Genomic DNA, 15,978 nt, shown 5'->3' with positions numbered 1-15,978 from the left:
TCTAACACACCTTCCAAGTGAATGAGATGTTGTTTCTGGGTGTTCAATGTGGTTTGCTTCACATTGCTGATATGTTATCCCCAAACTCCAAGATGGAATTTGAGTATCAGCCTTTTATGAGGCATCTTATCAAATTACTTTTGGAAATGCAAGTGCAATACATCTAGCTGTTTCTCTTCATCAATAATAAAGGCAGAAACCTATAAAATGCTCTCAATTTTTCCTTTCGGTTTGATAAACTCCTACCCATAACAGTCTTGAACGTTCACCTGAGAATGATTTCAACTGGATAACGAATCCCACCCCCCCCCCACCACAACTCCTGCCTTGATCTTAGCTTTAACCCAACACGGAGTATTACAGCGCACAGCATCAACGGACAGACTTACAATGCTCCTCATCATTTTGTCACCACTGCTGAAGGTGACCGCTAACATGGAGGCGCACTCCTCTGCATAGAATGGCATGCGTCCTTCTTCATCCACTGCTCCTGGATAGGGACAAACAAAAGGAGACACCATTAAACATTAGAACGACAGAAACCCATGCGCACTGCAGCAAGATCGAGATTAATTCTACATCAGGAATTAAATCCCAACACAGATTCAAGGAGCTTTATGCCATAAAACATGTTCTTGGTGTAGCAAGATCTCTACATGACAAAAGCTACTAATGTAACTGTTGACGGAAAAAAATAAGTTATAATGGCAAGGTAGATAGTGACAACACAAAAGGTTGCTGTCCAGGTTAAAGAAAACATTTAATTTCTCCTGCTATCATTTTCTTTAGCCCTTTTCCACCTGTATCTCTACTCTTCCGCAATTTTGGCCTCATTATCACAGAATTCCCACACACGCCATTCAGCCCATCGAGTCCACACCGACCCACCAAAGAGTATCTCAACCAGACCCACCCCCTGACTTTATCCATGTAATCTTGCGTTTCCCATGGCTGATCCACCTAGTCTGCACATCCTATGGACACTACAGGGCAACTTAGCACGGCCAAGCCATCTAAGCTACACATCTTTTGATGGTGGAAGGAAACCAGAGCACCCAGAGGAAACTCACACAGACATGGGGAGAACGTGCAAACCTCATACAGATAGTCATTGGCGCTGTGAGACAGCACTGGCAATTTTAATAGTTCTATCACAGGTGGCTAGATCCAGGCCCTAGGCCCAGAAATTCTCCCCCTAAACTTCACCCTCCAGGTTTAAAATGCTCCTTAAAATATACATCTTTGACCAAGCTTTTGGCCCCTTATCTTAATACCGGTGTTTGTATCTTAGTGTTAAATCTCATTTTAATTACGCTCCTATGAAACCCTGTGCATTGTTTTGTTGCATGGAAGATGCTAAACATCTTTGTAACTGGATGTTACACTAAGAATAGAAATATTTTATAGGGCCAGGACTTAAAATTTATTTTTTCCTAAGTGGAGGGCATCACAGCGATGAACTATCATCAGCGTTGGGAGTGAGTGCAGGAGCCCAGCAGTGCCATGCTGACAGCATTATGACAGCAGCCGCATTTACAAAGTCACGATCCTATGATTATAAGCCCTTTCTTTGTCCCAGGAGGAACCTCATTCACTTCTTCCTTACAACAATGTAGAGGAGATCAGATCAATCCTGGGGCTCAAACTGTGATCGAACACACACACACACACACACACACACACACACACACGGAGAGGGTGTTGGCACAAGTTACGTTTATCTTTCCAAAACTACAGCCTTCCCACGGATTTAGCTCCCTCATTAGGAGACTGGCAGCAGCACAACGTGAAGCAGAAAAACAATTCTGATGTTGTGATCCTGCACATGTTAACCCTTAGGGATTCTTTCCTCCAATGTACAGGTCAGGGCTACCCCAGATAACATGCAAAAGGGAACAGTCTTTCCCTACAGTGCCAAAGTAGGGTTGGGATTTTAAAATAAAAACAGAAAACTCTAAAGGTATACTGTTCAACTAGCATCTGTGATGAAGAGGGAGAGTTAGAGAATAAGATGGATAAACTAAAGTCTTGGATGCATTTCCACAGTGATCCTACTTGAAGTACTGATCTCCCCTGCCCTTTCAGATGCTCTGTGTGCAATATTGCCAGCATTTGTTTCCTTATAAGGTCGTAAGATCAAAGAAACAGGAATTGGAGAAGGCCATTCAGCCGCTTGAGCCTGCTCCAGTATTCAATAAGTGAATCATTGGAGGAAGGATGTTCTGCTTATGGACAGTTCGAAAAGGTTTACCAGACTGATTCCTGGGATAGCAAGGCTGACTTATGATGAGAAACTTAATCAGTTAGGATTATATTCATTGGAGTTTGGAAGAATTAATGGGGATCTAATGGAAGACTATAGAATTTGAATAGGACTAGACAGGGTAAAGGCAGGAAGGATGTTCCCAATGACTGGGGAGTCCAGAACCAAGGGTCACAGCCCAAGGATACTGGACAGGCCATTTAGGACTGAAATGCAGAGAACTGTCTTTATCCACAGAGTCTGTGGAATCCACCACCACAGAAAGTGGTTCAGGCCGAAACATTGAATATTTCCAAGAAAGAGTTAAATTAGGTCTAAAGGGATCAAAGAGTGTGGTGAGAAAGCCCAAACAGGGGACTGAGTTAGATAATCAGCCATGATTGTATTGAATGGTGGAGCTTGCTCAAAGGGCTGAACGGCCTACTCTTATTCCTATTTCCGATTTTATGTTTAATTTCAGGTTTCAAGTATCTCTCTTTCTCTCACAGTTGGCCTTAAAGTTAGTACAATGAGCTGAAAGCTCCATTTCCCTCATGTTAAAACTGAGCAAGTTGAATAAAGAGAATGAGCAGTTCACCCCTTACACAGATTACTTATTCTTTACCTCAGTTAGTGGCAGGCCTCTCAATCATAACAAAAGGACTCAACTACTCAGTATATCACTTCTTGGTACTTCGACACTAGGGTATAACATGCCACAAGTTAAAAATAACCATTGTTTTTGATATGACTTGTTCTCAGTGGATACTTCACCATGCTTAAATATTTACTTAAATATTAAAGGAAAATGGCTAGAAGTGAATTCGATTTATAGGCAGCTCAACGAGCATATTTCAAAAGGACTGACATCCCACAGTTAGAGTATAGATTGGGAGAAATAATAAAAATGTCATCTGATCTTAAAATGAATTATAAATGGAGAAGTGACTGGAGATTGTACCATTTTCATATGAAAATTTGGGAAGAATTTAAGTACATACAAATGCAAAGATCACTGATAAATAATTCCACATTCCACTTTCATTTTACTCAGGCTGTAAGCTTTAAAGCTAGATTAGACGAGCAATCAATTTATATGATCTTGAATAATGAGAGTCACTTATACATTGCACCATAAAGGTAAGATTAGGGTTAATCGTACAGTTATCATTTGACAATGCATTCATTTCTTTTACATAAAGAAATAAATAATAAGAGTAAAACGTCCTTCACAGAAATATAACTTTAATTAAAATACATCATGTGATTGCACTAGAATAGTTTTTATTAATTAGTCAGCAAGTCCTCTCCAAATCTCTATTCACATCTGCACATCAGCTCCTGTTACAAGTTCCTATAGAGAAGGCCACAAATGAGGCCAAGAGCTGACTTGTCCTGTATCTAAGGGATTGTAGTCTTTTCCCCAAACACATCCAAATGTATTTTTATGTTTACACTCCAAAGCTTTTCCTTGCTCCTCCATGCAAATCTGGTATCTTTTATGATTAAAAACATGCCTTTAACTCAGTCTCTTGAGCATAATCGAATGGCCTTGCATAAGCAACACACACTCTGACAACTGTTCGGTCTTTTACTCTCCTGGAACTTTCAAAACAGGGGATCAGTCTTCACCATTTCTCTGCTTGGTGGGCAACCCAAAAAGTCTTCCATGATTAGATCTCCCCTTCATCCGGTAACATCTAACCCAGCTTTCCAGTACAACATATCGCCAAGATGGTGACGGAGTAGGATTCCTGAGCAGGAGCTCCGTCCATTTCGTTTCTTTTTTGTTCTCTCTCTTTTTGCGCATTTTTTTTCCCTTTCTTTTTTACCTCAGGCAGCATTGGCGATGTCCAGGGTGAAAGCCCTTGCGGACTTCGATTCCCACTTTGAGGTGAAGCCTGGCACAGCCTGGTTTGGAAGGACTGTTATTCTGAACTCTTATTTCTCTATTTTACTAACTCATTGATGGACTTTTCAATTCTTTATTTTACCAGTTTTTTTCTTTTACGGAAGGTAATCTGTAGCTAGGTACCTAAGATGGCGCCACAGGTGGTGACTTGTAAATTTCTCACCGTACTCACGTGAGTACATGTGACACTAAAGCTAATTCGAACCCCAACCATCTGAGCTCTGGTCTATTTAATTGGCCTATGCAGAATCATCTCAAAAGGCAAATGTACTTGTCTTAAAGTGAAATGCCCAAAATTAAATACCGTATTTCAGATGATGCCTTGACAAAGGGGAGGAAATGTCAGGTCCTCACTTTCATATTTCAAACCGCATGGAAGTCCAACATTCCACTTGTCATAGAAATTAGGAGCAAGAATAGACCGTTCGGCCCTTTGAGCTTGCTCTGAGATTCAATACGATCATGGCCAACCCTTTGTCTTAATGGCCTATTCCCATTTTCTCTCCATATTCCTTGGTGCCTGTTATGTCCAAGATGCTATCAATCTCTTTCTCGAGTAGATTCAGTGACCCAGCCTCCACAGCCTTGTATAGCCAAGAATTCAACAGGTTGACCACACTCCCAGTGTGGTCTATATTTCCTCATCTGTGTTCGAATGGCCTACCCTGCATTCTAAGACTGTGACCTCTGGTTCTGGACTCCCCTAGCAGAGGGAAACACCGTTCCTGTTAGAAGTTTACACATTACAATCAGATCCCCTCTCATTCTTCTCAACTTGAGTGAACACAGACTCAGTTATATAGTCATAGAAATGTACCGCACAAAAACAGACCCTTCGATTCAACTTGTCCATGCCAACTAGACATCCTAAATTAATTTAGACCCATTTGTTAGCACTTGGCCCATATCCTTCTAAACCCTAACTATTCATACACCATTCCAGATGTCTTTTAAATGCTGTAATTGTACCAGCCTCCACCACTTCCTCTGGCAGCTCATTCCATACATACAACACCCTTTGCATGAAAAAGTTGCCTCTTAGGTCCCTTTTAAATCTTTCCCTCTCATCCTAAATCTATGCCCTCTAGTTGAACCAATCTCTCCTAAAACACAGTCATATTATTCCCAACATCAGCCTAGTGAACTTTTGCTGCACTCCCTCTCAGGCAGTAACACCCTGTCTAAGGTATGGAGGCTAAGGCTCTATACAATGTAGGTAATGCTGCCGGTCATTGTGTAAATGCCAAGTTCAATCTGGAAGACTTTTCACATTGTGTCTTTTTTGTTGTTAGCATAGACATACAAACCGCTTTGAGCTACAGGGAGACGCTGAATAGGCTGGAGCTAATTTCCCTGGAGTGTCAGAGGCTGAGGGGTGACCTTATAGAGGTTATTTAAATCATAAGGGGCATAGATAGGGTGAATAGACAAGGTCTTTTCCCTGGGGTAGCAGAGTCCAAAACTAGAGGACATAGGTTTAAGGTGAGAAGGGAAAGATTTAAAAGGGAGCTAAGGGACAACTCTTTTTTACTCAGAGGGTGATGCGTGTATAGAACAAGCTGCCAGAAGAAGTGGTGGAGGCTGGTACAATTACAATATTTAAAAGGCATCTGGATGGATAAATGAATAGGAAGGATTGAGAGGGATATGGGCCAAATGTTGGCAAATGGAACTAGATTAATTTAGGATATCTGGTTGGCATTGACGAGTTGGACAGAATGATCTGTTTCCGTGTTGTACATCACTATGACTATAGGACTTTATGCTCCCTCACAATTCCCAGTCAATCAACATTAAGAAAATCTTCTGCTGTGTCTTATTTAGATCCAAAGTGGAGGTGCTCACACTCTCCACAAAAAATTCCATGTGTCACGGCTTTAAGGTAGCACAAAGCTAAGAATCATCTGTGCTCTCTGATCAAGAGGAATGACAGGGAATAGATTAAACTTTATTATTTGGCCTGCTGAGCTCCATTATGGACAGAAAAGAAATACCTCCAGCATAGAAGCTTCCCATCATGAGTTTGGGAGCCATGCAAAATCCCAGGACAACATCATTGTCCAAATTCTCTCAGGTCACAGAAATGTCATCAAACAATGTAACTGCTCATTTTGAGTCCTGTACAGCAGTGCTCTGGAGTTCTGCTAGATTACCTATTAAATCGGGAATTTTAAAATAATTTAGTGGGACTTCCCACTTCCATTAGGATACAAGGTGAGAGGAGGGTCTTGAAGTTTATGCTCTATTTGGGTCTTGAAGCAAAACAAGTCCAAAACACAACATTCTGAACAACATATGCAGATGCTGACTTTGAATATGGATATAATTTTCAACTTCGAGAGTGTGGTGCACAGCAGCATCTGAGGAGCAGGAGAATTGACGTTTTGGGCATAAGCCCTTCATCAGGGCAACCACACTCTTGACTCCGATCTCCAGCATCTGCAGTCCTCACTTTCTCCTAATTTTCAACTTGCCCTTTAAACAGAATGAATCAGCAGGCAACACTATTTATATCACACAAGAAACCGTTGGAGAAATTCAGAACCTCCACCATTATCTGTGGAGAGAAAGCAGAGTTCATATTTCGAGTCCAGTGACCCTTCTTTAGGGCTGTATAATTACATAAATCACACCATGAGCCAAGATCACCAGCAATGCAGTCTAGAATTGCTGGGGTTGGACAAACATCTCAGCCATCAGTTTTGGTTAAGCCACACACCAGATAGTAGCAGCAGCAGTGGTATGTACTATTAACAAGAAGCATTGCAAGAAATTCACCAAAGATCCTCAGAGAGCACCTTCCAAACGCATGACCACTTCCATCCAGAAGGACAAGGGAAGCAGATTAATGGGGACACTACCCCCTGCAAATTCCTCTCCAAGTCACTTACAGGTGGGGCTGGCACTGTCGCTGGGGCAAAATCCTCAAATTCTCTCCCTAAGGGGATTGTGGGTCTACCGGGTAGGTTCAAGAAGGCACCACCACCTCCTCAAAAGCAACAAAGGACAGGCAATAAATGCCAGCCCAGCCAGCGATGCCAACGTCCCATCAGAGATAGGTCAGTGAGATGTCATACTGCTCAAGCGAGGAAATGCTTTCCTTCAGTACCCTCCTCCTCACTAGGTGAAACCTCAAACTGCCACTTACCAATGGTGACGGTGTAGATGGAGTTTGCGTAGCCATCGTAATTGCAGTTGTCCTCGTACTGGCCTCCATTTCCACTGGCCACCACAAAAATACTCCCAAAGCCCCGGCGACCAGACATCACTCCATGCTGTAACGCAGCCTGCATGAGGGGAGCATAGAAAAGCAAGTAGAGTCAAACATGCCCAATTCATTCCTTTTTTTCATTGTGTAAGCTTCTATAAGATTAATGTTTTAAGTATTTTCTTGCTACTCTAACTTTTTCTGGTTAAAGGTCCAGGAGGTGCAGGCCATAGACCACTTCGCTTCAATTCCAAGAAATGAGAGAGAAAGAATGTAATGAAAAATCATTTTACCAGCTTTTTTTATAAACTATACTTATAACTTGGAGTTTTGTGTTGTTGCAATGGTATTAGCCAATTGTTTGTGGGTATCAAGATGTTTCAGAGAACAAAACACACAAGCCAATAGACTTTTATGCAGTGCAACACATTTTCTTGTAGTAGTCACATTGCTCCTGCCAGGGATTGCCCTATAACCTACAAAGTCTTCTTTAGATTTGCTCTTCACATATGGGCTTACTAATATCAATTGGCCGCTCCTAACTGCCCTTGAGAAGGCAGTGTTGAGCTGGACCATTTCAGACAGAAATGAATAGTCAACCACATTGCTGTGGCCCTGGAGTTATACGGAAGCCACATCAGATAAGGATGGCAGACTCCCACCTCAGAAGGACAACAGTGAACCAGATGGGTTTCTGCGACAATCTGGTCATTTTCATGATCGTGATTCATGAGCACTTGGCTCCAGGTTAATTAATTACTTAATTTAAATTCAGTTAGGTGCTGTGGTGGGTTTTGAATTTATGTCCTCAGATCAAGGTTTGGGATTATTAATACAGTGTCATTATCATTGTGCTACCACTTATAAGGCATGTGGTTAAAATAAATCATAATAGTATGAGTTTGGATTTTGAACTAGTCATGTGTGCATATAAGGGGGCTTATTGATTAACCTGTCAGGCTTTCTGCATCCATGGTTCTTGAAAGGGGGAGACAGAGAGAGAAAAGGGGGAGAGAGGGAGAGGGGTGGGGGGGGGGGTGGAAGACTGGGGAGAAAGAGGGTGGAGGGGGGTGGAAGAGAGGGAGAGATCCTGCGGCGATGTGAACTTGTTTCCATTGTGAGCGTTTTGCGATTGGACAGAGTAAATCTAACTGTTGAAACGAATAATGAACTTTACATTTTTCCTTCAAGGAAAATAACAGCTTTGAATGCCTTTTCAGAGCAGTTGGTGGAAAATAGATGTAAGAAAGAGTTCCTCCTGGAGAAAAGAATTAGTTTAGAATATCTATGAAGTAGGTGACTCAGTACAGGGGTTTGTTTTAAAAGTTTCAGATCATAAATGTTTGAGTTGAACCCTGAAGGGATTTTTTGAAGCCAAGAAAATTTAAGCTCAGTTTGTGACTCATGAAGAAAAAGACTATCAATGTCCCAAAACACAAAATGAAAGAAACAGATCATTCCAATCTATTGTTATGATGGATAAGGGATCTCCTTCTGGTATTTGTAAAATGATAGTGGTGGGAATGGATGAGATTGTACTTTTACTGCGTATTTTGAAATCTTTCACATTGAGTTATTAATAAATAGCTTGGTTTATTCTTTTTTTTGCTCATTTCTTTTGTGTAATAGACTTCTGCTTTATTATTAAAACCAGCATTATGTGTTTATTTCAGTGAATGACCACTGCAAGAAATAAAAACAAACCAAAGCATGATCCATCAAGTAAGATTTCAATCTGGGATAAGACTTGTCTAGTAAGAACATCAGTTGGCATCATTACACACCCGAAAGCATTTGCCACCAAGACACAGCCCGTTTTAAAAGTGGTTCTTGATCATCTCGGAGATGGACAGATTTTGATTCAGTAAGAGATTCAAGGGTTATGGGGAAAAGGCAGGAAAGTGATGTTGAGGATTATCAGATGAACTGTGGTCTCACGGAATGGTGGCACAGACTCAATGGGCTAAATGGCTTATTTTTGCTTCTATATCTTATGGTCTTATCTTCTCAAAACTATGCCCATGACTGTGTCTCCCTCCAATTACTTTAAATTTGCAACTTCTGGTTAAAGACCTTGGAAACAGTTTCTCCTTACCATTCGTCGTTTCAAACACCACTTTTAGATCTGTACATTTGGTTTTAACAATAAAGCAGAAGTTTATTACACAAACAAACTGAAAAACAAAAAGAGAACCTTGAACCTTTTCTGTTCCAAGGAAACAAAATCAGCATCTCCAATCTCTGTGCTATGGAGTCTTTCCTCCCTGATATTTTTTGGAAACGTCTTTGAGGTATTTATATCCTTCCTGAATTGCAGTCACCAGAACTAACCCCAGTACTCACCTGGGATCTTTCCAGAAGGTGAGGATTATCTAGTATCTGTGAAAGTACAGCTTAGAAACTCAGTAATAGGTGCAGGAACAGACCTGATGACCCACTGAGCCTGCATTATCATTCACAACAATTATGGCTGATCTGGGGTTTCAACTCCGCTACACCACCAGCTCCCTGTTATTTCTCTGGGAAACCAAGGATCTCCCATCCTTGTGTATATTCACCAATGCAGCTTCCATATAGAGCTGATCTCCCTGGAGTAGGGCATTCCAATGATTCAAAACCCTTTGAGCAAAGTCATATCTCCTATTCTCAGTCCTAAATGATTGTCCCTTAGCAAGGCAATAATTGGGTACTGCAGAAGTAATAGAGGATAAAAGCTCAAAAGACAAAGCCAGCAAATAATAAATATGAAATTGAATTTACATTGTACCTGCAGAAATGCAGCAAGAGAAATTTGATGGTCCTTTATGTCCAGCCCTCTAACTCTATGAGCCATTTACATTTCTTTGGTACTAGGAACTTGGGCAGCATTAATACCGACTTGACAAGCTCATAGCAAACCTTCAGTAGTAAGCAGCCTGCTAGGTCCATTGAGTCAAACCAATGTACTATTGAAGAGTGAGATTTATACTTCCAATTTCTGGGCTTTTGACAATGTATGACGACACTATGCTACCACTCACTTCGAAACTCATCAAGCTACAAAACCAGGAGCAATCACTGAGTAAAGGAAGGTCAGAAATGCCACCATTATACATTGTTCAGTTCTCCTTTTCACATGAATCTCCTGTACCGCAATGCAAGAATATTAAAACGAGAATGAATTGGAGAGAACCTGCCCTGTAAAAAGAACATACACATTAGGAGCAATTGTCACAATTCATGATTTTACCAACTAGCTCTTCTGTGTTTAGTTTCAATGTGCTGTAAATCTACTTTGTAACTGTGAGTTAATATCTGACAGCTGTGTACCAGAAGGGAGCCCCAAATTGAATCTGTTGATCATTACATGAACTGTTGTTAACTTCCATACTGCTATGAGACTGGCAATGACAGGTAATGAAAACATATGCACATTATGAATAATACACGTAATATTCTTGAAATGGTCTCCATTGTAAATAGGTGCAGCTGAGGTTCTACGAGACAGAATAGGCATAAGCTGAGCACGTTTCCAAATTTGTTCATAGCCACAAGCACATGTACTTTTTTTTATATTTTGACATGGGTGCAATATGCAAATGATCTACACAAAATCAGTACCAACTAACAAAAATATGTTACTGGATTCATGGTTCTTTTTATCTGCCCTCATTTTAAGTCAAGTCAAAATAAGAAATGTCGATGTACTGAACAGTGATTTCAAATATTGGATTGAAAGCAATAGGTCTGAACTTTCCAGCAGAAATACAGAATTTCCAGGTAGTTCCAGAGTTTTTCAGCAAAGAAAATGGGAAACTAACTGTTTGATCTCCACCTATAAAGTGAAATTTTGCATTCCCCATAAAACAAGCCCCTCCAACCCCCTCCCATTTTTTTTGTCTGTACTACAGCGTGTGGAGATAAAGACTGGCCTCAAGGTTCTAGTTGATTTCTCTTTGACTCCATCCACCCTCATCCCAGCCAACTCTATCTAATGTGACAGAAGCTCGGAAGAAAGATGGTGGTGCTGGAGAAGGGGCCAAGCCAGGAGGACTGGCTGGTAGGTAGATGTCTGTATTTCGACTAAATTCCAGACTATTCAAGAGATTTGGCAGAATTGTTTCCAGAGAGGAAGATTCATTTTTAGCTCCAAGTTTTGGTTGAAGAAGCTGGCTTTCTTCAAAGCACATGAGGTTGGAGGGATGATTTGATGGAAGTGTACACGATGTAGATAAAGCAGACAGGAGTAACTATTCCCACTGGCTGGTGGTGTCCAGTCTGAGGGGTGGTGGAGGTAACACAGTTTGAAGGTAATGGAAAGAAGGGATGATTTGAAGTCATTGTCTTTAACTTACTGACTGTGAACAACTAGAAGTCATTGTCTCTCCAGTCTCATGGAGAATGATTTTAAAAGGAAATTGAATAGACATTCGAGGGAAATACAAACTTACATAGCCTCAGAGATAGAGCAAGAAAATCGAATTGACCGGATTGGTCTGAAGAAGGGCAGCCATAGACTAATGGGCTGAATGCCCTCTTGTTGTGTAGCAGCAGCTCTATGATTCATTGCTTGGAAGTGGACAGATTCCAAGTTTTTTTTAGATCAGATTAGATTACTTACAGTGTGGAAACAGGCCCTTCGGCCCAACAAGTCCATACTGACCCTCCGAAAAGCAACCCACCCACACCCATATCCCTCTGACTAATGCACCTAACACTATGGGGCAATTTAGCATGGCCAATTCACCTAACCTGCACATCTTTGTGACTGTGGGAGGAAACCGGAGCACCCGGAGGAAACCCATGCAGACACGGGGAGAATGTGCAAACTCCACACCGACAGTTGCCTGAGGCGGGAATTGAACCTGGGTCTCTGGCGCTGTGAGGCAGCAGTGCTAACCACTGTGCCACAATGTCGCCCATATTGAAAGACAGGAGGAGTAGGCCATTCAGCCCCTTGTAATTACTCCATAATTCTAGATCATGGCTGATCATCTATTTCAACACCATTTCCCCACGTTATCCTTATACTACATAGGAATTAATCAATCGATGTCTTGAAAACTACTCAATGACTGAGCTTACATCGCTTTTCCACTTGTTGTCCAATAGCATTTAGAGAGCTTCTACCCCCTTTCATAACAACATCGGCCTCTTTGAAGCGATGTGACCAAACATTCATCTGCTCTGCCAGTGACAGACTCCTCCCGAACAGTAACGGCCCAACAGGAGGTCACACTGATTATCTAACGGATGCTGACACAGGAAAATAGCTGGGGACCGTGGTGAAAGTTGCAGAATGATCTCCCTATGTGACCTCCCTCTGGCACTGTAAATGGAGGAAGCACTGTACCTTAATGCTGCACCTCCCTCTACAGAAATACACAATTTCCAGGTAGTTCCAGAGTTTTTCAGCAAGGCAGTCTTGGTTCATACTGAAGCACATTAAAATGTAAAAACAAAGACATTCAGCTTTTTGTGATTGAAATCTGTCAATTTTAAAGATCTTGAAGAATTAAGATAAGATAGTGACTGGTTATTACTACTGGTCACCAGGACTGGGGACACAAACTTAAATTTAATAAAAATAAAAGCAATTAAAAAGCAAATGGGGGAGATTAGAAAGACATTTCCTTATAGGTAGGATGGGTAGAATGTTCAAATTTTGGTTAGAAACTATTGCTGGAATAGAGTCCATAAAGATTCCTAAAAGAAAATCTGGTCTATTAAACTAATGCTGCCAAACCGCCTTCTCTGAAAAAATAGATGGAGTTCTCATTTGTAAATTACGGTGGCTCTTCTGACTCTTTCTTCAGGGAGTCAGTTTACTTTAAGAACCTTAGTCATTGGGTTGGCAGATGCTGGTCTGGTTATTAATGACTTTGAAGTAAATGCAACATTCCTTTCATTGAACCTCAGCCTTTTTAAAAAGCACACTAGCGTAATTTAATCAGAAATGTAAAAGCTTCTGTTCCAAACTCTATTATGTGACCTTTACAGCTTTTTCTCTTCTTAGCTCATAGTGCAGTCCTGTCCTTGCACTTCCACTTTTTTATTTAAAAAAAGGGTTTGTAAGTTTAACTCTTCCCTTGTCTTCCTGGTGAGAGGCTCAATCCTTAATGGGTTACTTAAGAATTATCTTAAATCTGTAACTGAGCTCAAATGGATTCAAATGCAACTAAAGGTTATCTTTCTTAAAAAAATATGCATTTTTATGCATTATACCATAAAGTGAATAACATTTGAAAATTCTGGAAACATGAGGAGAGACATGTGAGAGGAGAGTTGCTGAGAGATTAACACAATTGTGAGTGGTCTGGACACAGCATTCAGGAGAAACTGCCCTCCCTCCCCCCACCATTGGTGGAAGATCAAGAGCTCAAGGATGCCAACCGACACTGAATGGCCAAGGACCACATGGAGAAACCTCAATGCAGCGAGTGGTTTGGATCTGGAAATAGCCTGCCCAAGAAAATTATTGAGATTTGTTCAAAACAGGCTTTCAACTGGGCAGTTGAATAATCGTGGTTCCAAAGTAGACTCATATGGGCTCTAAATATGAACTCTGTTTCTCTCCCCGCAGATGTTATCAGACCTGCTGAGTTTCACCAGTACTTTGTTTTTATTTGGGAATTGGATAATTATGTAGGTATAATTATGGGTGGCACGGTGGCTCAGTCGTTAGCACTGCAGCCTCACAGCACCAAGATCCCAGGTTCGATTCCAGCCGCGGGTGACTGTCTGCGTGGAGTTTGCACGTTCTCCCCGTGTCTGTGCGGGTTTCTTCCGGGTGCTCCGGTTTCCTCCCTCAGTCCAAAGATGTGCAGGTCAGGTGAATTGGCCATGATAAATTGCCCATAGTGTTAAGTGCATTAGTCAGAGGGAAATGGGTCTGTGTGAGTTACTCTTCGGAGGGTCGGTGTGGACTGGTTGGGCCGAAGTGCCTGCTTCCACACTGTAGAGAATCTAATCTAAAAACTATAGCCATGCTACGGGGAAGTGGTGGGTGAATGGGACTCATGGAGTTGCTCTCACAGAGGGTTGGCCCAGATATAGAATCAGGCAGCTCAGAAACAGACCCTTCAGTCCAACTAGTCCATGCCGTATATAATCTCAAACTAAACTAGTCCCATCTGCCTACTCCTGGCTCCATATCCCTCCAAACCTTTCCTATTCATGTACTTATCCAAATGTCTTTTAAACATTGTAATTGTACCCACATCCACCACTTCCTCAGGAAATTCATTCTCCATGCAAAATACCCTCTGTGTTTAAAAAAAAGACCTCTCATGTCTTTCTAAAATCTCTCTTCTCTCACCTTAAAAATGTGCCCCTGGTCTTGAAATCCCTCACCCTAGGGAAAAGACTCCTACCATTAACTCTATTTATACCCCTCATTATTTTGTAAACTACTATCAGGTCACCTCTCAACGGACTATGCTCCAGTGAAAAAGTCCCAGCCTTTCTTTATAACTCAAACCTTCCATACCCAGCAACATCCTGGTAAATCTCTTACAAACTCTCTCCAGCTTAATAATATCCTTTCTATAACTGAGCAACCAGTACTGGGCACAGTACTCCAGAAGAGGCCTCACCAATGTCCCGTGCCACCTCATTATGACTTCCCAATTCCTATATTCAAAGGACTCAGCAATGAAGGCAAGTGTGCCAAATGCCTTTCTTAACAACTGAAAGGTACTATGCTGTAACCATTCTATGACTCTGCCTTAGAGGGTGTTGTGTCACAGTTTAAGGTCGTCTACACAAGCACAAACTGATACAATCCATCAAGCTAACATCAATCATTCGAGACATCTTTTCTAATGACTGTTACTTCCTCATTGAATGAACTTGTTTATCATCATGTCCCATTTAGAAGTCTTTCTGAACTTAATAACGGCTGATAGAGAACTTCACAATCTCTCCATCCTCTGTTTAAACAAATAATTTACAAATTTGTGTTTTTGCTTAATTTCTGTTTTCATCTTAAAATTTATATCTGCCAATTACTGTCTTAGTGACCAAGTAGAAATCCTCAATCACTAATTAATTGATCTTAATTCATCATAATTACAAACTTCTCCATCACTCAGGCTACTGTGCAACATTTTTCGCTCTGACCAATAAAACTATGGCCTCGGAATAAGCACATTGCCTCAACAGGAGGTTAGTTGAGTGTCTACTAGATTTGTCTATGAGACAGACTGGGAACAGGAGTGAGGAGTGCACTTACTCTCTGGTATACAAAGCTGCACAAACCAAAAATAATGCCCCGTTCGGTTTTTAGCTCGTATTGGGTGAGCAAGTTTTGATCAGGTTGGGATCAGATAGAACATTGAACATAGAACATAGAACATGGAACAATACAGCGCAGAACAGGCCCTTCGGCCCTCGATGTTGCGCCGACCTATTGTGACCTATTCTCAGCTCGTCCCCTTACACTATCCCATCATCATCCATGCGCTTATCTAAGGATTGTTTAAATCTCCCTAATGTGGCTGAGTGAACTACTTTGGCAGGTAGGGCATTGCACGCCCTTACCAATTTCTGAGTAAAGAACCTGCCTCTGACATCTGTCTTAAATCTATCACCCCTCAATTTGTAGTTATGCCCCCTCATACAAACTGACGTCATCAT

General features: G+C 41.3%; 1 protein-coding gene across 2 annotated transcripts in view; it reads right to left on the bottom strand.

Moving 5' to 3' along the window:
- pcsk7 (proprotein convertase subtilisin/kexin type 7) overlaps positions 1-15,978 on the bottom strand; it is a 218,343-nt gene that overhangs the window by 143,015 nt on the left and 59,350 nt on the right. For both annotated transcript variants that reach the window (XM_072593277.1, XM_072593278.1), the window contains exons 7-8: positions 7,303-7,441; positions 390-490 (exon numbers count right to left, since the gene is read on the bottom strand). In XM_072593277.1, the coding sequence (XP_072449378.1) occupies positions 390-490; positions 7,303-7,441 (240 nt within the window). The remainder of the gene's footprint in view (positions 1-389; positions 491-7,302; positions 7,442-15,978) is intronic.

This window comes from Chiloscyllium punctatum, chromosome 23 (assembly GCF_047496795.1).
Source record: "Chiloscyllium punctatum isolate Juve2018m chromosome 23, sChiPun1.3, whole genome shotgun sequence".
Lineage (NCBI taxonomy): Eukaryota > Metazoa > Chordata > Chondrichthyes > Orectolobiformes > Hemiscylliidae > Chiloscyllium > Chiloscyllium punctatum.
This window is presented reverse-complemented; position numbering and strand designations above follow the sequence as displayed.